We start from the raw sequence: 24,515 nt of genomic DNA, 5'->3' as shown, positions 1-24,515 counted from the left end.
AGTTATATTCTTATATATAGGGGCAGTATTATAGTAGTTATATTCTTGTATATAGGAGCAGTATTATAGTAGATATATTCTTGTATATAGGAGCAGTATTATAGTAGTTATATTCTTGTATATAGGAGCAGTATTATAGTAGTTATATTCTTGTACATAGGAGCAGTATTATAGTAGTTATATTCTTGTATATAGGGGCAGTATTATAGTAGTTATATCCTTGTATATAGGGGCAGTATTATAGTAGTTATATTCTTGTATATAGGAGGCAGTATTATAGTAGTTATATTCTTGTATATAGGAGCAGTATTATAGTAGTTATATTCTTGTACATAGGAGCAGTATTATAGTAGTTATATTCTTGTATATAGGAGGCAGTATTATAGTAGTTATATTCTTGTATATAGGAGCAGTATTATAGTAGTTATATTCTTGTATATAGGGGCAGTATTATAGTAGTTATATTCTTGTATATAGGAGTCAGTATTATAGTAGTTATATTCTTGTATATAGGAGCAGTATTATAGTAATTATATTCTTGTATATAGGAGCAGTATTATAGTAGTTATATTCTTGTATATAGGAGCAATATTATAGTAGTTATATTCTTGTATATAGGAGCAGTATTATAGTAGTTTTATTCTTGTATATAGGAGCAGTATTATAGTAGTTATATTCTTGTATATAGGAGCAGTATTATAGTAGTTATATTCTTGTATATAGGAGCAGTATTATAGTAGTCATATCCTTGTATATAGGAGCAGTATTATAGTAGTTATATTCTTATATATAGGGGCAGTATTATAGTAGTTATATTCTTGTATATAGGAGCAGTATTATAGTAGATATATTCTTGTATATAGGAGCAGTATTATAGTAGTTATATTCTTGTATATAGGAGCAGTATTATAGTAGTTATATTCTTGTACATAGGAGCAGTATTATAGTAGTTATATTCTTGTATATAGGGGCAGTATTATAGTAGTTATATCCTTGTATATAGGGGCAGTATTATAGTAGTTATATTCTTGTATATAGGAGGCAGTATTATAGTACCGTATATACTCGAGTATAAGCCGACCCGAGTATAAGCCGAGACCCCTAATTTCAACCCAAAATCCCAGGAAAAGTTATTGACTCGAGTATAAGCCTAGGGTGGGAAATACCTCATCCCCCCCTGTCATCATCCAGACCCGTCATTAACATCCTCATCATCATCCCCTTGTCATCATCCCACACATCCCCCCTTCATCATCCCCTTATCATCCCACACATCCCCCCTTCATCATCCCCTTGTCATCATCCCACACATCCCCTTATCCCACACATCCCCCCTTCATCATCCCCTTGTCATCATCCCACACATCCCCCCTTCATCATCCCCTTGTCATCATCCCACACATCCCCTTATCATCCCACACATCCCCCCTTCATCATCCCCTTGTCATCATCCCACACATCCCCTTATCATCCCACACATCCCCCCTTCATCATCCCCTTGTAATCATCCCACACCCCCCCCCCTTCATCATCCCCACCCCCCTTCATCATCCTCTTCTCATCATTCGCCCTCAGTGGTCTTCAACCTGCGGACCTCCAGAGGTTTCAAAACTACAACTCCCAGCAAGCCCGGGCAGCCATCGGCTGTCCGGGCTTGCTGGGAGTTGTAGTTTTGAAACCTCCGGAGGTCCGCAGGTTGAAGACCACTGCGGCCTTCAACATGCGGACCTCCAGAGGTTTCAAAACTACAACTCCCAGCAAGCCCGGGCAGCCATCGGCTGTCCGGGCTTGCTGGGAGTTGTAGTTTTGAAACCTCCGGAGGTCCGCAGGTTGAAGACCACTGCGGCCTTCAACATGCGGACCTCCAGAGGTTTCAAAACTACAACTCCCAGCAAGCCCGGGCAGCCATCGGCTGTCCGGGCTTGCTGGGAGTTGTAGTTTTGAAACCTCCGGAGGTCCGCAGGTTGAAGACCACTGCGGCCTTCAACATCATCCAGCCCCCTCTCACCCCCTTTAGTTCTGAATACTCACCTCCGCTCGGCGCTGGTCCGGTCCTGCAGGGCTGTCCGGTAAGGAGGTGGTCCGGTGAGGAGGTGGTCCGGGCTGCTATCTTCACCGGGGGCGCTTCTTCTCCGCGCTTCCGGCCCGGAATAGAGCCGTTGCCTAGACAACGACGCATCTGCGTCATTGTCAAGGCAACGTGACTATTCTGAGGCCGGGCCCGAAGCGCTTAGAAGAGGCCTCCCCGGTGAAGATAGCAGCCCGGACCACCTCCTCACCGGACCACCTCCTTACCGGACAGCCCTGCAGGACCGGACCAGCGCCGAGCGGAGGTGAGTATTCAGAACTAAAGGGGGTGAGAGGGGGCTGGATGATGTTGAAGGCCGCAGTGGTCTTCAACCTGCGGACCTCCGGAGGTTTCAAAACTACAACTCCCAGCAAGCCCGGACAGCCGATGGCTGCCCTGGCTTGCTGGGAGTTGTAGTTTTGAAACCTCTGGAAGTCCGCAGGTTGAAGACCACTGCGGGTGGGGGAGTTCACTCGAGTATAAGCCGAGGGGGTGTTTTCAGCACGAAAAATCGTGCTGAAAAACTCGGCTTATACTCGAGTATATACGGTAGTTATATTCTTGTATATAGGAGCAGTATTATAGTAGTTATATTCTTGTACATAGGAGCAGTATTATAGTAGTTATATTCTTGTATATAGGAGAAGTATTATAGTAGTTATATTCTTGTATATAGGAGCAGTATTATAGTAGTTATATTCTTGTATATAGGAGCAGTATTATAGTAGTTATATTCTTGTATATAGGAGCAGTATTATAGTAGTTATATTCTTGTATATAGGAGCAGTATTATAGTAGTTATATTCTTGTATATAGGAGCAGTATTATAGTAGTTATATTCTTGTATATAGGAGCAGTATTATAGTAGTTATATTCTTGTATATAGGAGGCAGTATTATAGTAGTTATATTCTTGTATATAGGAGCAGTATTATAGTAGTTACATTCTTGTATATAGGAGCAGTATTATAGTAGTTATATTCTTGTATATAGGAGCAGTATTATAGTAGTTATATTCTTGTATATAGGAGCAGTATTATAGTAGTTATGTTCTTGTATATAGGGGCAGTATTATAGTAGTTATATTCTTGTATATAGGAGTATTATAGTAGTTATATTCTTGTACATAGGGGCAGTATTATAGTAGTTATATTCTTGTACATAGGAGCAGTATTATAGTAGTTATATTCTTGTATATGAGGCAGTATTATAGTAGTTATATTATAGTATATTCTTGTACATAGATTGGAGTGTTTAACGCCCCACAGGTCCTTCTGAAGACTCTCTGTAAAGACACAACAGCAGCAGCAGTGTGAACTGTCTTCTTTTTTCTTAACATTATGGCCCACATTTATCATTGTCTTTAGACTTTTTTTTTTGTGTCTAGAAAAGGCGCAAAAAAGGCGCAAGCAGGATTTATTTGCGCCTTTGTTGCGCCTTTTGTTTACACATTTACACATCAAATGCTCTGTGACATTTAATAAATCTAGTGCTCCTGCACATCACCAGCACACAAAAAATATGGGTAGAAAAATGCTTCACCTACAGAGATAAATGCCGGCCTAACACCTACACTGGTACAAGGTTATCATATAAAACAAAAATAAAGAAACAGAAACACAGCCGCACATCCACAATTTGTATTATGATCTATTTGCTTCTCAGCATAAATTCAAAAACTAACAGGTTGTTATTATACATTTTGATCAAAAAGTACAAGCCCACTCGCCACGTCAAGGTTATCATATATATTCGGTCGGGGCAAGTAAGTGGATCCTCCTTCCAGACAATGAACCAGTACTGCTTCGTACAAGTCCTTTAACCCTTTATACCACTTTGCTATTTAACACAAAATTGCAACTTTAATTTTTCACAAAAAGAGAAAAAAAAAATGTGAAAAAAAATGTGTCCTCTCTGTGCTCTGGCCTCCACCCTCCTGGACATGGGCTAGTGACATCCCGCTCAGCTGATCACCGGCTGAGGTGGGGCATCTTTGCCAAAGCTGAGGATAGGCAAGAAGGACGGGCCTCCTAATGGTTTTCTGACCCCCGGCGATCAGACACTTATCAACAGGTCAGGGGATAAGTGTCTGATAAGTTCAGTTCCCCAGGGAACCCTTTAATCTTAAAGGGGAATTCCAGGAAATGTTTTTATTTGACTATGCTACAGGGGCTGTAAAGTTAGAGTAGTTCATAATATAATGTCTGTACCTGTGTGTGACGGTTTTCTCACAATTCTTATGTGATTTTCACCCCAATATTTATTTCTAACAGCATACAAAATGACTGTTGTCTCAGATTTTTCCCAGGTTGCGATGTGGCCGAGACATTACATCACTAGTCATCTGATGAAAGGGAGCCTGTCTGCTTCAATGGCTGGAGCGATCGCTTGGTGGGAGAGAGATCAATCTGCAACTAATGCACCCTGATTGAAAACCACATGTCTTTTGAATGGATGCAGCTCATTTATGTTTCAATGCGTGGGGTGGCTGATGTGTGGGAGGGAGGAAGATGGAATTGTGGGATTTGTAGTCAAAAAAAGAAAGGTCAAACAGGAAATACCAGATCACAAAAAGCTAGCCACAGTATTACGGTAATCTCACAACATAGCCATTTATCCCCAAGACAAGCGCAGATCCTTCCTAAGCATGTCCATCCTTCCAAGCACGATCCTTCCAGCATGTTAAAACGTATCCCCTATCCACTTCATTGTTTCTGACGCTCTGATAGAGAATGCATGGAGCAGGCATGTTGACACCATTCTGTGCACAAGGAGAGCTGGGGCCCCCTTCTGGAGGCTGCAGGGGGTCCTATCAGTCGGATCCCCTCACGGACACTTATCCCCAGGAGTTAATAGGTGTTCAAATGCTGGATAACCCCTTTAAAAAATACGTTTGTTCCTAAAACTCAAATTTAAGATTGTGTTTTAATAACCTATCAGGGTGCGCAGTGTTCATATATACCACAACCATCTATATCAATAACAGCTTGTGCTCCCAAAAGTGCTAAAACAGGGGCCACGATATATTTACCAGACACCCACAAATGTATTTAAAGGGGTACTCCGCTGCTCAGCATTTGGAACAAACTGTTCTGAACGCTGGAGACGAGAGCTCGTGACATCATAGCCCCGCCCCATCATGACATCACGCCCCCTCAATGCAAGTCTATGGGAGGGGGCGTGACAGCTGTCACGCCCCCCCCATAGACTTGCATTGAGGGGGCGGGAGGTAACGTCACGAGCTTCCGGCGCCGACTCCAGCGTTCGGAGCAGTCTGTTCCAAACGTTAAGCTGCGGAATACCTCTTTAACCCCTTAAGGACTCAGCCCATTTTGGCCTTAAGGACTCAGCCAATTAAATTTTTACGTTTTCATTTTTTCCTCCTCGCCTTCTAAAAATCATAACTCTTTTATATTTTCATCCACAGACTAGTATGAGGGCTTGTTTTTTGCGCGACCAGTTGTCCTTTGTAATGACATCACTCATTATATCATAAAATGTATGGCGCAACCAAAAAAACACTATTTTTGTGGGGAAATTAAAAAGAAAAACACAATTTTGCTAATTTTGGAAGGTTTCGTTTTCACGACGTACAATTTATGGTAAAAATGACGTGTTCTTTACTCTGAGGGTCAATACGATTAAAATGATACCCATTATTATATACTTTTATATTATTGTTGCGCTTAAAAAAATCACAAACTTTTGTAACCAAATTAGTACGTTTTTAATCCCTTTATTTTGATGACCTATAACTTTTTTATTTTTCCGTATAAGCGGCGGTATGGGGGCTCATTTTTTGCGCCATGATCTGTACTTTTTTTTGATACCACATTTGCATATAAAAAACGTTTAATAAATTTGTTATAATTTTTTTTATAAAATGTATTAAAAAAGTAGCAATTTTGGACTTTTTTTTTTTCGTTCACGCCGTTCACCATACGGGATCATTAACATTTTATTTTAATAGGACGGACATTTACGCACGCGGCGATACCAAATATGTCTTTAAAATTAATTTTTTACACTTTTTGGGGGTAAAATAGGAAAAAAACGGACGTTTTACTTTTTTATTGGGGGAGGGGATTTTTCACTTTTTTTTTTATTTAACTTTTACATTTTTTTTACACTTCAATAGTCCCCATAGGGGACTATTCATAGCAATACCATGATTGCTAATACTGATCTGTTCTATGTATAGGACATAGAACAGATCAGTATTATCGGTCATCTTCTGCTCTGGTCTGCTCGATCACAGACCAGAGCAGGAGACGCTGGGAGCCGCACGGAGGAAGGAGAGGGGACCTCCGTGCGGCGTTATGAATGATCAGATCCCCGCAGCAGTGCTGCGGGCGATCTGATCATTCAATCAAATCGCGCACTGCCGCAGATGCCGGGATCTGTATTGATCCCGGCACCTGAGGGGTTAATGGCGGACGCCCACGAGATCGCGGGCATCGGCCATTGCCGGCGGGTTCCTGGCTGCGATCAGCAGCCGGGATCAGCCGCGGATGACACGGGCATCGCTCCGATGCCCGCGGTTATGCACAGGACGTAAATGTACGTCCTGGTGCGTTAAGTACCAACGCACCAGGACGTACATTTACGTCCTGCGTCCTTAAGGGGTTAAAGGGGTACTCCGGTGAAATCAACTGGTGCCAGAAAGTTAAACAGATTTGTAAATTAAAATTCGGGTAGAAAACAGACATGGTGCACATCTACAATCTTGTATAATGATCTGATTGCTTCTCAGCACAATATCAAAAACTAACAGGTTGTTATTATACATTTTTGATCAAAAAGTACAAGCCCACTCGCCACGTCAAGGCCACCTATCCAGAGTGGGTCCCTAACGTCCCTAGCGTAAAATGGCGCAGCACCTTGTTCACACTGGTGTGGTGCGGGGCGGCGTCCGTTGCTGCCGTGGCGCTGTGTCTGCGGGCGGGTGCGGCCCATAGACTGGTTTGAGAGGCATTGGGGCCGCTCTGCCAGTGGGTCGCTCCCCCCCCCCCCCCCCGTGGGCATCTGTGTCGCGGCGGTGGTGGTCGCCGCCCGGTGCTACGCCATTTTATGCTAGGGACACAGAACTGTCTGCTGACATCACGAGCACAGTGCTCTCTGCTGACATCTCTGTCCATTTTAGGAACTGTCCAGAACAGCATATGTTTGCTATGGGGATTTCCTTTTACTCTGGACAGTTCCTAAAATGGACAGAGATGTCAGCAGAGAGCACTGTGCTCGTAATGTCAGCAGACAGTTCTGTGTTTCAAACGGAAAATAATTTCCACAGTAGTATTCAGCAGCTAATAAGTACAGGAAGGATTGAGATTTTTTAATAGAAGTAATTTACAAATCTGTTTAACTTTCTGGCACCAGTTGATTTAAAAAAAAATAATGTTTTTCGCCGGAGTACCCCTTTAAGCACATAGCATATAATGTGTAAAAATACAGGGTAGAGTCACACAAGCCACATTTTGCTGGGTATTTGCTCCTGCATATTTTCCTACCCATCAAAGTCAATGGGTATAAAAATACACAGCAAAATAAGGCTTGTGTGACCCTACCCTTAAAATGCAAATCTCAATATTTGTTTTCTTTTCTTGCAGCACATAGCACGAGAGTAATGTGTGCCAAAGTTTTTAGTTTTTTTTTTTAAATTCCACTCTAAATACCTGTCCTGAGGGTCTGTTTCCACAGTCCCGGCAAAGGTTACAAGCGGGCAATGTGCTGCAGACTGGTAAAACCGTACCTAGTGCGAGACCCTGAGAATTACATTGAACTGCTCATAGTCTCGCGCACACACACGCACACACACGCACGCACACACACACACGCACGCACGCACACACACACGCACGCACGCACGCACGCACACACACACACACACACACACACGCACACGCACACTGGCACACACTGGCACACACCACATTAGTATTGTGCGATGGGCTGCATGATTGTTTAAAAATAAATGTTTATATGTTTGGGATTTGTGCTTTACTATTACACACAACCACATCCTTGCAACATTGCATTAAGGACACAGGCTATTTTATTTGAACATTTTCCTTTTTTCCTCCTCGCCTTTTTAAAGGGGTACTCCGCTGGAAAACTTTTTTTTTTTTCTAATCAACTGGTGCCAGAAAGTTTAAACAGATTTGTAAATGACTTTTATTAAAAAATCTTAATCCTTCCAGTACTACTGCTGTTATGATCCAAAAGGAAGTTCTTTTCTTTTTGAATTTCCTTTCTGCCTGACCACAGTGCTCTCTGCTGACATCTCTGTCCATTTTAAAAACTGTCCATAGCAGGAGAGGTTTTCTATGGGGATTTTCTCCTACTCTGGACAGTTCCTAAAATGGACAGAGGAGTCAGCAGAGAGCACTGTGGTCAGGCAGAAAGGAAATTCAAAAAGAAAAGAACTTCCTGGGGATCATAACAGAAGCTGATAAGTACTGGAAGGATTAAGATTTTTTTTTATAAAAGTAATTTACAAATCTGATTAACTTTCTAGCAAAAGCTGATTTAAAAAACAAATGTTTTCCGCCGGAGTGCCCCTTTAAAGCCACAGCTCTTTTAAATTTCCATCCACAGACCCATATGAGAGCTTGTTTTTTGCAGGACCAATTGCATTTTGTAATGGCATCACTCATTTTACCATAAAGTGTATGGAAAAACCCCAAAAAATATGTTTTCTTTATTTTGTGAGTCAATACGATTACAACAAAACCAATGTTCAGATGCTTTTCTATTGTACGGCTTTAAAAAAAAAAAAAAAAAAGCTTAATTTTTTTTGAACAAAATACGGTAAGTTTCTTTATAATTTCTGTATTTTGACCACCTATAACGTTCTAATGTTTCCGTATATGCGGCTGTATGAGGGCTCTTTTTTTTTTGTGCAGTGGTCTGTAGGTACCAAAATTGCGTATGTGTGACTATTTAAAGGGGTAGTCCAGTGGTGAAAAACGTATCCCCTATCCTAAGGATAGGGGATAAGTTTGAGATCGCGGGGGGTCCGACCGCTGGGGCCCCCTGCGATCTCTCTGTACTGGGGCCAGGCTCTCCGGCCAGATAGCGGGTGTCGACCCCCGCACGAAGCGGTGGCCGACACGCCCCCTCAATACATCTCAATGGCAGAGCCGGAGATTGCCGAAGGCAGCGCTTCGGCTCTGCCATAGAGTTGTATTGAGGGGGCGTGTCGGACGCCGCTTCGTGCGGAGGTCAACACGCCCCCTTCCCGTGGGTTGTCGGGGCTCCGTACAGGAGATCGCAGGGGGCCCAGCGGTCGGACCCCCCGCGATCTCAAACTTATCCCCTATCCTTAGAATAGGGGATAAGTTGTTCACCACTGGACTACTCCTTTAAGAGCATTTTTTTAATGTAATGTGACAAATGTTTATAGTTTGTTTTTTTTTCTTACATCTTTTGGGGTAAAATGGGAAAAAGGGTCAATTTTATTTTTTTACTGGGGAAGGGGGTTTTTCAATTTTTTTTACATTTTTTCTTTTTCTTTTTACTTTTTATGTCCCCATAGGGTACTAGCTGTAGTAATCATTAGATTGCTAATACCGTTCAGTGCTATGCATATGCAAAGCACTGATCAGTATTATCGGCGGTCTACTTCTCTCATCTGCTAGAAGGTAGACTAGAGAAGTAGACCCAGAGAGAGTGGCGGAGGCAGGTAAGGGGACCTCCATCCGCCATCTTGGATAGTCGGATGTCCGCAGTCATGCTACGGGCAATCCAATCAGTCATTACAATTTCCACATTGCTGCAGATGTTGTGAAATGTTGTGAAATCAGAGCATTTGAGGAGTTAATGGCAGACATCAGCAGGATCACTGATGTCCACCATTAGGGTACGTTCACACGCGCGGATTTACAGCATATTTTACGCTGCAAATCCGCTGGTGAAGGCCCGCTCTATGCTGTCTTTACATGTGCCTGCTCGCAGCGGCAATACGCCGCTACCAGCAGGCACACTGCGATGTGCGAGTCGCAGCATATTCGCACATCGCGGGAGCTCTCTGCCTAGCTCAGAGCAGGGAGAGCGGCCGCGATGTGCGAGTACGCCGTGCACATCGCTGCAGTGTGTGTCAGCAATGAGTCCAGATCTAAATCCCATTGATCACCTGTGGAGAGATCTTAAAATTACTGTTGGGAAAAGGCGCCTTCCAATAAGAGACCTGGGGCAGTTTGTAAAGGAAAAGTGGTCCAACATTCCGGCTGAGAGGTGTAAGAAGCTTATTGATGGTTATAGGAAGAGTGGTCCAACATTCTGGCTGAGAGGTGTAAGAAGCTTATTGATGATTATAGGAAGACACTGATTTCAGTTATTTTTTCCAAAGGGTGTGCAACCAAATATTAAAGTTAAAGGGGTATTCCAGGCAAAACCTTTTTTTATATATATCAACTGGCTCCGGAAAGTTAAACAGATTTGTAAATTACTTCTATTAAAAAATCTTAATCATTCCAATAGTTATTAGCTTCTGAAGTTTTCTGTCTAATTGCTCAATGATGATGTCACATCCCAAGAGCTGTGCATGATGGGAGAATATCCCCATAGCAGCTGGACAGCTCCCGGGACGTGAGTCATCAGAGAGCAGTTAGACAGAAAACAGCAACTCAACTTCAGAAGCTAATAACTATTGGAAGGATTAAGATTTTTTAATAGAAGTAATTTACAAATCTGTTTAACTTTCCGGAGCCAGTTGATATATAAAAAAAATGTTTTGGCCTGGAATACCCCTTTAAGGGTGCCAATAATTTTGTCCAGCCCATTTTTGGAGTTAGGAGACATTATGTCCAATTTGCTTTTTTTCCTCCCTTTTTTGGTTTAGTTCCAATACACACAAAGGGAATAAACATGTGTATAGCAAAACATGTGTTACTGCAATCATTTTCTGTGAGAAATACTTCATTTTCTAGAAAAATTTCAGGGGTGACAACATTTACAGCCACGAATGTAATGCACTAAGGCGGCTTTCAGGCGGGCATATTATGGGTGCTTTACTGCTTTCATAATATAGACAACCCCCAAACCTTATGTGGTTCATCAGTACCAGAGATTGTACAGTAAAACTCTATTGAACCGTGAGAGGTCTAGGTGTTGTGCCTGTAACACAGCAGTGGGCAAAACAATCTTTTATGGCAACAATCTAGGAGTTAAAATTTATTTTTGACCAAAGGAAATCTTTTTCATCTGCCAGAAATGATCTAGACATTCTCTAGTGTGTATCTCTGTAGAAGCGTTTGGTGGATTTTACGCTAAACAGCAGGTACAGACAGGACAGGGACCAGTGTCTTATATCAACTTTATTGATGTTTTTGTGCATAATCGGGGTGTTTTGTGCAATATTTGATACCCTGATCTAGATGGTGGTATACATCCGGGTCATAAAGTCAATAAAAGAGTTGGGGGCAGATGGGAAAGAAGCCGAGTAACTGCCCATGTTCACACTTTTTTCCCGAAAAGAAGTATCAAATAAAAGAGATACTATGCCCTCTGATGGAGATGGGTCGGGGCTGGGTAATAGGTGTAAAAGTCCATGTTAGAAAAGATGTCCGGCGCTGGGAATGCACTTAAAACCTGCTTTAATCGCTTGACAGGAGTCACAGTACAGGTAAGAAATATCTGACGCGTTTCACACTCACAGGTGCTTAATCTGAGTCTACGATTAAGCACCTGTGAGTGCGAAATGCGTCAGACGTTCCTTACCTGTACTGTGACTCCTGTAAAGCAATTAAAGCAAGTTTTAAGTGCATTCCCAGCGCCAGACATCTTTTCTTTTTTGGATTGCTCTTGTGAAGCCGGGGCAGGACCAGCGGGTCCGCTTGTGCAGGTGTGCATTGGAGGTTGTTAGTCCATGTTACCCTACCCCCCCCCCCCCCCAGAATGCAGTTATACACAGACAAGAGGAGGACTGTACATATCACTCCTGCCTCCTGTGTGATACCCCCCTCCCGCTCTACATGCTACATTGAAAGCTAAACTAAAATACAGCCTCCACTGAAAACCCCTGCATCTCAGGCTCTACAACAGCTAAAGCCTAGGTCTTGTAATAGAGGCTGATATAGAGGCTGTAGAATCAGGTTAAGGAGATGACAGCTGCCTGTATAGCAATGAACAAGTTTGACGAACAAGCTAAAGCTGTTTTCAAGCTTTAAAACAAGACCAAGTTTGAAGCTCTAGCGGTTACAGAGCCTGAGATACAGCCATATGTGGCCAGGATTTATCACATAATCATTGGATACTGAAGAGACACCCTACCATGACATATGAGTAGAGGCCTACTTAATGGAGGGCAGGGGGTACGGCCCTCCTCAGGTGCTACAGACCTTGGGGGTAATGTATGTCCGATGTGTCAAGTTGTCAGTGAAACTTCACAGCTCAGAACTGTAAAACAATCCCATTGTCTGTGCTTAGCTCAGAGCCAGGAGGTTAAAGGTTACTCCTCCCCTAGACATCTGATACCTATCCATAGGGGAGTAGATTTCTGATCGCGAGGGTCACACCGCTGGGGACCCCCGCAATCTCGGCTGCAGCACCCCAGACATCCAGTGCACGGAGAGAACTTTGCTTCGTGCCGCATGACTGGCGATGCGGAGGCTCGTGACATCACGTCCGCGCCCCCTCAATGCAAGTCTATAGAAGGGGGCGTGGCGTGATGTCACGAGCGGGGCGTGGCGTCACGAGCCTCCGGCGCTGCACCAGATGCTCTAAACGAATGCTGGGTGCAGCAGGGAGATCGCAGGGATCCTGCCCGCCCCCTCCCATAGACTTGCATTGAGGGGGCGTGGCAGTGACGTCACGAGTCTCCGGCGCTGCACCTGACGCTCTAAACGAACTCTGGGTACAGCAGGGAGATGTGCAGCAGGGAGATAGCGGGGATCCTGCTGCTGGGGACCCCCGCGATCTCCCTGCTGCACCCAGCGTTTGTTTAGAGCGTCAGGTGCAGCGCCGGAGACTTGTGATGTCTCTTTAATTAGTGTAGATCTGCCTGTTTAGTGGATCCCCGTGGGGTGCCAAATACTTTAGGTACATCCCTGCGTATGAGGTAAGTCCTTGGCAGGAAAAGGGCAAATTTAAGTGGGGAAAAAAAAAAAAAGATAAAATTTAAATCGAAACAAAGAAAACAAAATTATTGAAGTACAGTGAAGAACAAGCAAATAGCTGTAGGTGGCGCCTCCAGAGACTGTGGCTGGAATAAGGAATTACACATCTACAGGAATAATGGAGGTCGCTGTATTCTCTGCTGCTGACTGATCCTCAATGATGACGTTAAACACCAGGGAAGTTATGTACAGGGGAAGGGAAGAGGCAAAAAACGTCCATTGAATACAATGTGGCCTTCAGCTGACGCGCTCCCAGACATGACGGCCACTGACCTCTCTGCCAGGACCTGAGGAGTAACCTGCAAAATAACTACACTTTTATGCTAGGGCTACATGCTGACTTTGGTGATCACAATATTGTGTTCCTGCATCGTAACTCGTGGAAACGAATGTTGTCGTGTTGCAATATAAATGTTTTTCCACACCGCAACACCATTTACTTCCATGACATACAAAGCCTTGTGACTTTGGCTGCGCAAATGTACAACTATCTATCTATTGGAGTCTATGGGAGTGATAGAAACGGAGGTCACGTAAGTCTGTTCCCCAGCTGGGTAGTGAAGGGTTCTCAGATGACAACTTCTTGTGAATTCAGGTAGAAGAGACAGACATGGTCGCACATCTACAATCTTGTATAATGATCTGATTGCTTCACAGCATAATTTCAAAAACTAACAGGTTGTTATTATACATTTTGATCAAAAGGTACAAAGCCCACTCGCCACGTCAAGGCCACCTATTTAGAGTGGGTCCCTAACGTCCCTAGCATAAAATGGTGTAGCACTGGGCGGCGACCACCGCCGCCGCGACACCAGTGCCCACAGGGGGAACGACCCACGGGCAGAGCGGCCCCAATGCCACTCAAGCCAGTCTATGGGTCGCACCTCCCCACAGACACGGCGCCACGGCAGCAACAGACGCTGCACAGCACCACACCTTTCTTCTACCTGAATTCTCAGATGACAACTTCTTGCCAGAGGGTTGTCAGTCCAGTTTTGAAAAGACAAGGTAAAGAGTGACCAATCCACTTCGACCCAAAAGAAAAACCAATGGAAACAACCTACCAGAGTCACCCTTCCCTCCACCCCCGCAGAAGGCCTCTGTGCATTGTAGAGTGACGGCTGCTTCTCCCTTCCTGCAGGAAACAGAACAGGACAAGCCGGAAGTACTGGACGACCCATCTTATCCATTCTCTTTACACATTTTGTTTTTTTTATTAAAAAAATAAAGCTGACAAATATATGAAAGAAAGGGAGATAGATGCATCAAAAAGGGCACAAAATGAAAGCCAATGTAATCTGTCGTCTAAATACAAATTTAAAGGAGTAGTCCAGTGGTGATTCAGTGGTGAGCAACTTATCCCCTATCCTAAGGATAGGGGATAAGTTGCAGATCGCGGGGGGTCCGACCCCTGGGGCCCCCCGCGATCTCCTGTACGGAGCCCCGACAGCCCGCTGGAAGGGGGCGTGTCGACCTCCGCACGAGGCGGCGGCCGACACGCCCCCTCAATACAACTCTATGGCAGAGCCGAAGCGCTGCCTTCGGCAATCTCCGGCTCTGCCATAGAGATGTATTGAGGGGGCGTGTCGGCCGCCGCCTCGTGCGGGGGTCGACACCCGCTATCTCGGCGGAGAGCCGGGGCCCCGTACAGAGAGATCGCAGGGGGCCCCAGCGGTCGGACCCCCCGCGATCTCAAACTTATCCCCTATCCTTAGGATAGGGGATAAGTTTTTCACCACTGGACTACCCCTTTAAGACAGACCGATATGAAAAAGTTGTGCAGAAAGATTTTTTTGTGTGAATTAGAAAGGTCTACACTATACTTTTGCCCAAAAACAACACACACCCCACTTAAAATGTAACATAGACATGCCAATCGTTTTGATCATTGCCGAGATCCCCACCGGAGAATGAGAGATCAAAAGTCATTCACTGGCTTGGATTGATCTTCGTCCCCATTATTATGTCTATGGACGGGGCGCTACCACTTGCCTCTCCCTACTAATTCTGCTGGTCGTTGGGGGTCTCAACCTTGAGACATCGACTGATCAAAACTTTTAACATGTCAGTGTAACATGTCCAAAGTGACAGGTTCCCCTTTGAGGTGCTCCCATATACATGTCCCATAGCTGGTAGCCATATGTCAGTTCAGACGACAGCTTTTTCTATTGATCCCCCATACACAAGAATGTCCAGCTCAGCTGTGCATTCATCTATTCTGAAAGGAGGGGAAAGCTGCTGCCAGACTGCTCTTCGAGAAAAAAATGGAGAGTTGAAATCAACACTCTTTCTCCCTAAACACCATCTGGGGAGAGATGGAAGGCCACCGTATGGGAGGGAGAGAAGGAAGGCCACCATATGGCGGTCTTGCTAAAATCCTCTGGCTTGGCCGACTTTTTTCTAACATGTACGTAGACCATTATTCTAAATCCATCCAGGGAACAACTATCTGCAGGAAGAAACTTGGCAGTCAAAACCTGAATACATGGTGCTGGAAACCCATGTTAAAAGGGGTACTCCACCCCTAGACATCTTATCCCCTATCCCAAGGATAGGGGATAAGATGGCTGATCGCTGTTGTCCCGCCGCTGGGGACCCCCGTGATCTCCTTGCTGCATCCTACGTTCATTTAGAGCATCGGGTGCAGCGCCGAAGGCTCGTGACTTCACTGCCCCGCCCTGCTTGTTACATCATGGCCACACCCCTCAATGCAAGTCTATGGGAGGGGCGTGACGGCTGTCACGCCCCCTCCCATAGACTTGCATTGAGGGGGTGTGGCCATGACAGCACGAGCTAGCGTTGCTGTGAAGTCACGAGGCTCCGCCCGCATCGCCAGTCATCCGGCACAGACCGAAGTTCTCTCCGTGCATCGGATGTCTGGAGTGCCGCAGCCGAGATCGCGGGGGTCCCAGGAGCGGGGCCCCCGCGATCGGACATCTTATCCCCTATCCTTTGGATAGGGTATAAAATGTCTAGTGGCAGAGTACCCCTTTAAGGTGAGTGCATCCATGACGTTGAGCTATAGTCATCCACACTAGTAACACTAGACAAGACTCCATGATGCCTGGCGCCCTTTATCCCATAGCTGATTATTGTTTATGGGGAGTTGTCATATACAGCGACCTAAGGAGTGACCTCAAATCAATCAGCCGACAACCTCATCACCCATTGGCTCAGTCATTTCCGTTCCATCACCACAAGAAACTTTTCTGTCCCAGCCACTGAAATGCAGATGGTGCTGATAAAAATTATGTGCGGCGCTGTAACCTTGACACTTTATTGTTTTTTTCTTCCCCCCCCCCCTTCTGCCTGCAAATACTAATCTGCCGAGCGCGGGGCCAAGCAAAAACCACTCAACTAATTAGTGGTTACACCAAGGGAGAAAACCGCGAACCAACACTGTTATTACAAGAAGTGTCACCTCCGAGGGGCGGCTAATTGTAAGTTGATGAGAGCAATACTCGCATTACGCACATTATCGCTGCATCACGCCATCACGGGCGGGCAGATAGCACCCACTGAGCGAAACTCCCTCTCCGTGGCTGCAGCAGTCGCGGCCCCGCCAGTCCCCCCCCTCCCCAAATAACACGTTAAGTGTAATTACTGGTAGACATTGTAAATAAACAGCAATGGAAGTGAAAATCGGGGAGAGTGGCTGAGACGCAATCTGACACGTCGGGAAGTGGCAGCCGTAATTGAGAGTTCCTTTCACTCGTCAAGATCGTTTCGACTGCATTTCTCAAAGGAGTCATTATGAGTGTGGGGACAGGCGGCATAATGGTATCAGCGCCATGAACAGAGCACTGAATTAAAGCCGATCGGCAGCGGCGGCTTGATGAGCGCTGCAGATGCCTCTGTCGTTTCATCATTATAACAAAATGGCCATGTTTTCATCAACCTTGCTGGCTTCAATTGAAAAGAAATGATTGTCTTGTTGAAAGCCCCCCCCCCCCTTCCCTCACACCCCCCATTGCCCCCCCTCCACCTCCTCCTATCTTGTACATTGAATAGAAGCAATTTTCAGAAAGCTATGAAATCAACCAATAGGCCTTAAAAAAATGCAGCTGCTTGGCGCACAGAACGCAGCCCCATTAAAGCAGAATCCCGTACAAAACGCGCCTTATATCCACAGGAAAAACAGAAGCTGAGACCTGGCGAGGTTCATTCACACTCACACAAAAGGCCGGGCGCCTCTTTATCCAGATAATAGCCTTTTTACATTGTTAGTCTGCAAATAGGGACTAATATTTTCTTAAATTCCCCCTCCCCACCCACCATCGGAGCCGCGAGGACAAGATACCTCGAAAACGAAGTATGACTGACAAAAGGATGAAGAGACTCTGAGCGTTGTCACCTCTTCAGGTACTTGCCACGAAGGTTTATTGTGCCGCACAATACGCCAGGTGGAGAGGACAACATGATTCCCATAGCGCTGGAGGAGAGTGCGCCGCTCGCCATTGTCACCGCGTACAATGTGACTGCACTGAGTCCGACAATGAGCTGCGATCAGATAATCTCCCGTCATAAACTACATAACTAATTATGTCTCAAGACGTCTCCAATATTATATTAAGCGCAGTGTGGAGGGCCGGGGAAGATCCCCAACAAAAGTTTTGTGACAAAACACATGAAATAATAATAAAAATAAGAATGATGCTATGTGACTCCCTCACACTGTATGCAGGGGTAGGTGATAACTGCACAGTACTACTTCTCTTGTGCCGCATGTGACAGCTGAACAATATCACTACTCCAACTATATGAAAGAACATGTGACAGCTGGGCAACTTCTTTTCTCATGCCCTGCATGTTAGAATTGGTGCCATCTACAAGGTGCTGTGCACCTTGTCATTCGGTTGTGTGTAGTATTACAACTCTGAACAACAACTTTAGGGGAGACCCCCAAAGGGGTACCCTAAACTAACCCCCCCCCCCCCCCAAAAAAAAAAAATATATATATATATATATATATATATATTATATTATTATTATGTTTTATATATATATATATATATATATATATATATATATATATATATATATATAACATAATAATAATATAATATATATATATATATATTTTTTTTTTTTTTTTTTTCAAATGTAACCTTTATTGTACACTTAAAATAGTGAAAAGAAACACATATAGTGATTAAACTAGACACCACTGGGTGCCAGTACCACACCGAATTAAAAAAAACTTAATTAAGTTAACTTAATTTAAGGGGGGCACTGTTTGATGACATCAGGGGAGTCTATATAAGGGGAGGTCGTACTTCCGGTATTCACTAGCCGCCAGTCCTCTGATGAAGCTGGGTTGCCAGCAAAACGTCAGGATTCTGTCTCGTGTCACGTTTTAATCGCAGTGGTTATAGTCAGCACTATCACCTCTATATATTAAAGTGATACTCCGGTGGAAAACTTTTTTTTTAATCAACTGGTGCCAGAAAGTTAAACAAATTTGTATATTACTTCTATTAAAAAAAAAATCTTAATCCTTCCAGTATTTATTAGCTGCTGAATGCTACGGGAAATTGTTTTCTTTTTGGAACACAGAGCTCTCTGCTGACATCACGAGCACAGTGCTCTGTGTTGGCATCTCGGTCCATTTTAGGAACTGTCCAGAACAGCATATGTTTGCTATGGGGATTTTCTCCTGCTCTGGACAGTTCTTAAAATGGACAGAGATGTCAACAGAGAGCACTGTGGTTGTGATGTCAGCAGAGAGCTCTGTGTTCCAAAAAGAAAAGAATTTCCCGTAGCATTCAGCAGCTAATAAATACTGGAAGGATTAAGATTTTTTTAATAGAAGTCATTTACAAATTTGTTTAACTTTCTGGCACCAGTTGATAAAAAAAATAAAGTTTTCCACCAGAGTACCCCTTTAACAGCCTCAATAGTGGCCATACAAAAATAAGTGAAACACATATGGAGAGGCATCTCAATAAGCAGACAGATGTATGTGTGTAGACTAACTGTGTTTTTAATTGAGTGTGGTACTGGCACCCAGTGGTGTCTAGTTTAATCACTATATGTGTTTCTTTTCATTATTTTAAGTGTCCAATAAAAGTTACAGTTTAAATTATTATAATTATTATTTTTTTTTTAGTTTAGGGTACCCCTTTGGGGGTCTCTCCTAAAGTTGTTGTTCATTGTTAGTTACCCTGTAACCTCCTGGGGTTTGTTGTTCAATAGTATTACAACTTGGCTCCATTCACTTCAGTGGAAGGAAGCTGCAATACCACAAACAACCTGAGGACAAGAATGGTGCCGTTTCTGAAAGAAAGCAAGTATGTTTTTCTAATCTCTTTAAAAGTCTTGAAAAGTTGCATTTAATTAATTCAGCACATAATAAAGACCCTGATTAGAACACAAAAGAATCCCCAAGGGTAACTGACCCAACGCTATTAAGAGCAAAAAACAGAAAAACAACTGCGTTTCTATGGATCAAACAATCTTTATTAATACAAAAATGCACAAACAGAATAAGAGCAATTAAAAGACATGGAATATAATCCAGAAGTGGTAGTCCGACGGACCAGAACTAACTGGCGGTGACTGAGATTATAGGTGAATAGTAATACTACAGGTCAATGCCTGATCATTACAGTAACAACACCAGGGAGATATGTAATAAAATATTATAAAGTGCATTAAGTTACTCATATAAGAATAAAACAGCCATAAACATGGTCAAAAAAAGGTATAATACAGAAAATATATAACTATAAATAACTCTGCATTCCCCTGAGTTACCAAGGTAAAGGTGTCAAAAGTGCAATGTAATACATGGAAAACAGGAGAAAAGTGCATAAAGTAGCTAACACAGCCCACATAGCCTGTAAAAAACGACTTCGGAAAGAACATAAAGCTAAAAATAGCTACTACAACCTGGTGTTGGAGGCCCTGGTCACACGCCAAAGCCAACGTTTCGCTTCTCGGTTCTACTGGGGTGTGTGATGCACTTTATAATATTTTATTACTGTAATGATCAGGCATTGACCTGTAGTATTAATATTCACCTATGATCCCAGTCACCGCCAGTTAGTTCTGGTCCATCGGACTACCACTTCTGGATTATATTCCATGTCTTTTAATTGCTCTTATTCAATTGTTTGTATTGTTTGTGCATTTTTGTATTAATAAAGATTGTTTGATCCATAGAAACACAGTTTTTCTGTTTTTGCTACATAATACAGACCCTGTCAAACAGCAAATGTCAATGTGAGTCAAGTACAATTCTTTTGCAAAAATTTGCTACTTTTTTTTGTTTGTTTGTTTAGATTGCAGAGCGCTTAAAACGTTGCGATCTTCTTTGAAAAGGACCTTTAGCTCTGTAGAACAGTGTTTCCCAATCGGGGTTCGTCTAGCTGTTGCAAAACTACAACACCCAGCATGCCCGGACAGCCTTTGGCTGTCCGGGCATGCTGGGAGTTGTAGTTTTGCAACAGCTGGAGGCACTCTGGCTGGGAAACACTGCTGTAGAATCTGTACCTCTACCAGGGGAGGGTGGCAATAGTTTTTTTTTTTGAATGCTTAAATGGGTACTCTCATTAAAACTAATTTTTGCTATTGCACTCCTTATGGTAAATGAAAAATCTTTCTAATATACTTTGTTTAAAAAAAATGAAGTTTTCTATGTTTCATTTGCACATTTTCCCCCAACTCATACACAGACTTTGGACCAAAGTCCAAACACAGGAAGTGCAGCCTGGAGTGCTGAGGGGGGGGGGGTCCAGCCAACAGCATATGGCAGTGATGTGTGAGAGGAGCTATGATTGGATGAGGCTGGACACCCCCCCCCCCCCTCAGCACTCCAGGCTGCACTTCCTGTGTTTCGGACTTTGGTCCAAAGTCTGTGTACGAGTTGGGGGGGAAATGTGCTCTTGAGCTTTTTTAAGCACAAATAAAACATAGAAAACTTCATTTTTTTTTTAAACAAGGTATATTAGAAATATTTTTCATTTACCATAAGGAGTGCAATAGCAAAAATTAGTTTTAATGAGAGTGACCCTTTAAAACAACGCAATTATCTGATTAGTGGTTAGTTCACATTCTGGTAACTGGCAGCAGGGGGGGAAAAAAAGGTACACTTACTTTTATTGAATTCATCCAGCTTTCTGAGGGCTTCATCTCGCTCCTGTTTAACCTTGTCAAACTATCAGGAGACAAAGAGAAAACAAACAAAAATGACATCAGGAGAGAACATGGCGCACAAGGTTAAGTGGGCAGAGTCAGAATAGACACAGCGGAATCAGACGTCTCACAGCAGCCAGAGTCCAGGATTACGGCATAAAGGCTGAGCTAAGATTGTTTGCTGCTGGCCCGATGTAGCACAAGAGGGTCTCCGCTCACCATTTACAGTGTTGTTCCCATTCTATCTCCCTTCAATCCTCAGCATCATTCCCAGTGTAATACACATCAGTCCCCAGATAGGATGCTGCCATCCACTCCCCATATGTTGATAAGTTTCTGTTTTGGGTGCCTTAACCTGGGTGTTGATTTGCCACTGCCCTTTACTGCACCTAGGTTTTGGCCCACCACTTCCCACCCCGGCTTCAGAGAACAACCACCCTTCCCTGCACGCACACAACAACGGGAAGCGCCTGAAAATTTATGTATCCTCATCCACAGCCCTCCTCGCAATCGATTAGCTAGGAGATAGACCGTAGGAGTAGGAGATGTCGGCGCTGGATGAAGAAGCCAGGAGAGGAAGTAGCAGAAAATCAAGGTAGATTTATTGGATGCAACACGTTTCACTGCGCATGAGAAATCTACCTTGATTTTATGCTACTACCTCTCCTGGCTTCTTCATCCAGCGCCGACATCTCCTACTCCTACGGTCTATCTCCTAACTTGAACCAAAGTGTCAGCCTGTCAACATCCTTCCCTGCACTGTCCTTCCCTGCACCCACGTGTTGGCCCAGCACAGTCCTTCCCTGCACCCACGTGTTGGCCCAGCACAGTCCTTCCCTGCACCCACGTGTTGGCCCAGCACAGTCCTTCCCTGCACCCACGTGTTGGCCCAGCACAGTCCTTCCCTGCACCCACGTGTTGGCCCAGCACAGTCCTTCCCTGCACCCACGTGTTGGCCCAGCACAGTCCTTCCCTGCACCCACGTGTTGGCCCAGCACAGTCCTTCCCTGCACCCACGTGTTGGCCCAGCACAGTCCTTCCCTGCACCCACGTGTTGGCCCAGCACAGTCCTTCCCTGCACCCACGTGTTGGCCCAGCACAGTCCTTCCCTGCACCCACATGTCGGCCCGGCAGTTCTTTCCTGCACCCACGTGTTGGCCTAGCACAGTCCTTCCCTGCACACACGTGTTGGCCCAGCACAGTCCTTCCCTGCACACACGTGTTGGCCTAGCACAGTCCTTCCCTGCACACACGTGTTGGCCCAGCACAGTCCTTCCCTGCACCCACGTGTTGGCCCAGCACAGTCCTTCCCTGCACACACGTGTTGGCCCAGCACAGTCCTTCCCTGCACACACGTGTCGGGCCGGCAGTCCTTCCCTGCACACACATGTTGGCCCAGCACAGTCCTTCCCTGCACCCACGTGTTGGTCCAGAACAGTCCTTCCCTGCACCCACGTGTTGGCCCAGCACAGTCCTTCCCTGCACCCACGTGTTGGTCCAGAACAGTCCTTCCCTGCACCCATGTGTTGGCCCGGCACCGTCCTTCCCTGTACCCACGTGTTGGCCATCATTGTACTTCGTGTGATCGCCAGCTATCTTGGATGATCACCCTCATACACACTAGTTTCAGTCGAGCATGCAAGACTTTTTATTGAGGGGAGGTAAGTCACTGACTAATCAGGCAGTGACTTAACTCCCACAGAACGAAAGGATCATATAGTAAAATTCCTTCATGCCCAATACCTTCCCCTTCCCGGACATCTGCCATCAAAAGTCTACTATACACATAAGATGGTCATCAGGTGCAGCCACCATGTATCTTCTGTGTACGGCCACCTTTATTGTCTTAATTTATCCCACAGGAGTCAGCATGTCATTGTCCTGCGGTGAGGATTGTATTTGCAGGTTACAGGGTTGCGTTTGGTTTTGCAGCCATGTTAATGTGTGCAGGAGGAAGGCCATTACTCAGGGAGTGTCTGTAGTTGTGTGAAGTGTGATAAGCTTCTCCCTGCCACTCTACACACAAGATAAGAGGAGATTGCAACCAGTGCCCCTCCACAAACCAATGCGGGACTATAGTCACATATTGGTTTACATTTCTTGTGACTAGAGAAGCTGTATCTACTCCTTACTTGTGTGACACTGCTGAGCCAAATCCTCCAGCATCCACAAGTGTTCACATGTGCTCAGAACTCAGTGTTACAGAGCAATACTTCTCTAAGGCTGCATTCACACCACGTTTTTACATACGGGCGCCGGGGGGATCCGGCCGGGGGGAGGGGCAAACGGTGCTCCCGTACCCCGGCCGGATCAGCACGTGACTCCATTTACATTAATGATCCGACCGGAGTCAAACGGTGACTCCGGTTGGCTCAGTTTTGACCCGTATGCGGTTTTGGACCGGACATAAAAACCGTAGTATACTACGGTTTTAGGTCCGGTCAGGAAACCGCATACGGGTCAAAACTGAGCAGACCGCAGTCACCGTTTGACTCCGGTCGGATCATTAAAGTAAATGGAGTCACGAGCTGCCCCTCCCCCAGCCGGATCCGGCACCCGTATGTAAAAAACGTGGTGTGAATGCACCCTAAGGCACATTTAGACGGGCCGACTGACGCAAGGATATGAGCAAAGATTTTAAAAAGCCTTTACACACCTTAAAGGGGTACTCTACTGGCCAGCGTTCTGAACTAAATTTTCTGAATGCTGTTTTGCGCTGCGGTGGTCGGCCACGCTCCTTGTGACGTCAAGGCCACACGCTCAATGCAAGTCTATGGGAGGGGGCGTCACGCCTTGATGTCACGAGGGGCGTGGCTGACCACCGCAGCGCAAAAACAGCGTTCAGAACATTTAGTTCCGAACCCTGGCCAGAGGAGTACCCCTTTAATAAGTGTGATGATAAGGCCATGTGATCAATCACTTGATCGTTTGTACAGCCCTTTAATTCAATCATTCATTGGCCGTACATCCCCTCTTACATGGAGAGATTGGCGGCTGAGGAATGATCCCGTGTATTAGCCCATTTATACTTATTATAAAGGGATATTCCGATTTCCTAAATTCACTTTCCAGGACCATTAAGGCCTGTTTGCTGCTTATGGAGGCAGTCGGGAAAGTAACTGAAAAAGGGAAGTTAAGCAATTTGTGTAATTCCTATTGATTTTAATTGGAGTTGCACAAACAGGGTAGTATCGAAAG

At 44.7% G+C, this 24,515-nt stretch overlaps 1 protein-coding gene across 4 annotated transcripts in view; it reads right to left on the bottom strand.

Moving 5' to 3' along the window:
- SHTN1 (shootin 1) overlaps window positions 1-24,515 on the bottom strand; it is a 108,720-nt gene that overhangs the window by 64,915 nt on the left and 19,290 nt on the right. For all 4 annotated transcript variants that reach the window (XM_056529586.1, XM_056529585.1, XM_056529584.1 and 1 more), the window contains exon 3: window positions 21,279-21,339. In XM_056529586.1, coding sequence (XP_056385561.1) covers window positions 21,279-21,339 — 61 coding nt within the window. The remainder of the gene's footprint in view (window positions 1-21,278; window positions 21,340-24,515) is intronic.

This window comes from Hyla sarda, chromosome 7 (assembly GCF_029499605.1).
Source record: "Hyla sarda isolate aHylSar1 chromosome 7, aHylSar1.hap1, whole genome shotgun sequence".
Taxonomy (NCBI): Eukaryota; Metazoa; Chordata; class Amphibia; order Anura; family Hylidae; genus Hyla; species Hyla sarda.
The sequence above is the reverse complement of the archived record's forward strand: the minus strand, read 5'-3'. Positions and strand labels throughout refer to the sequence as shown.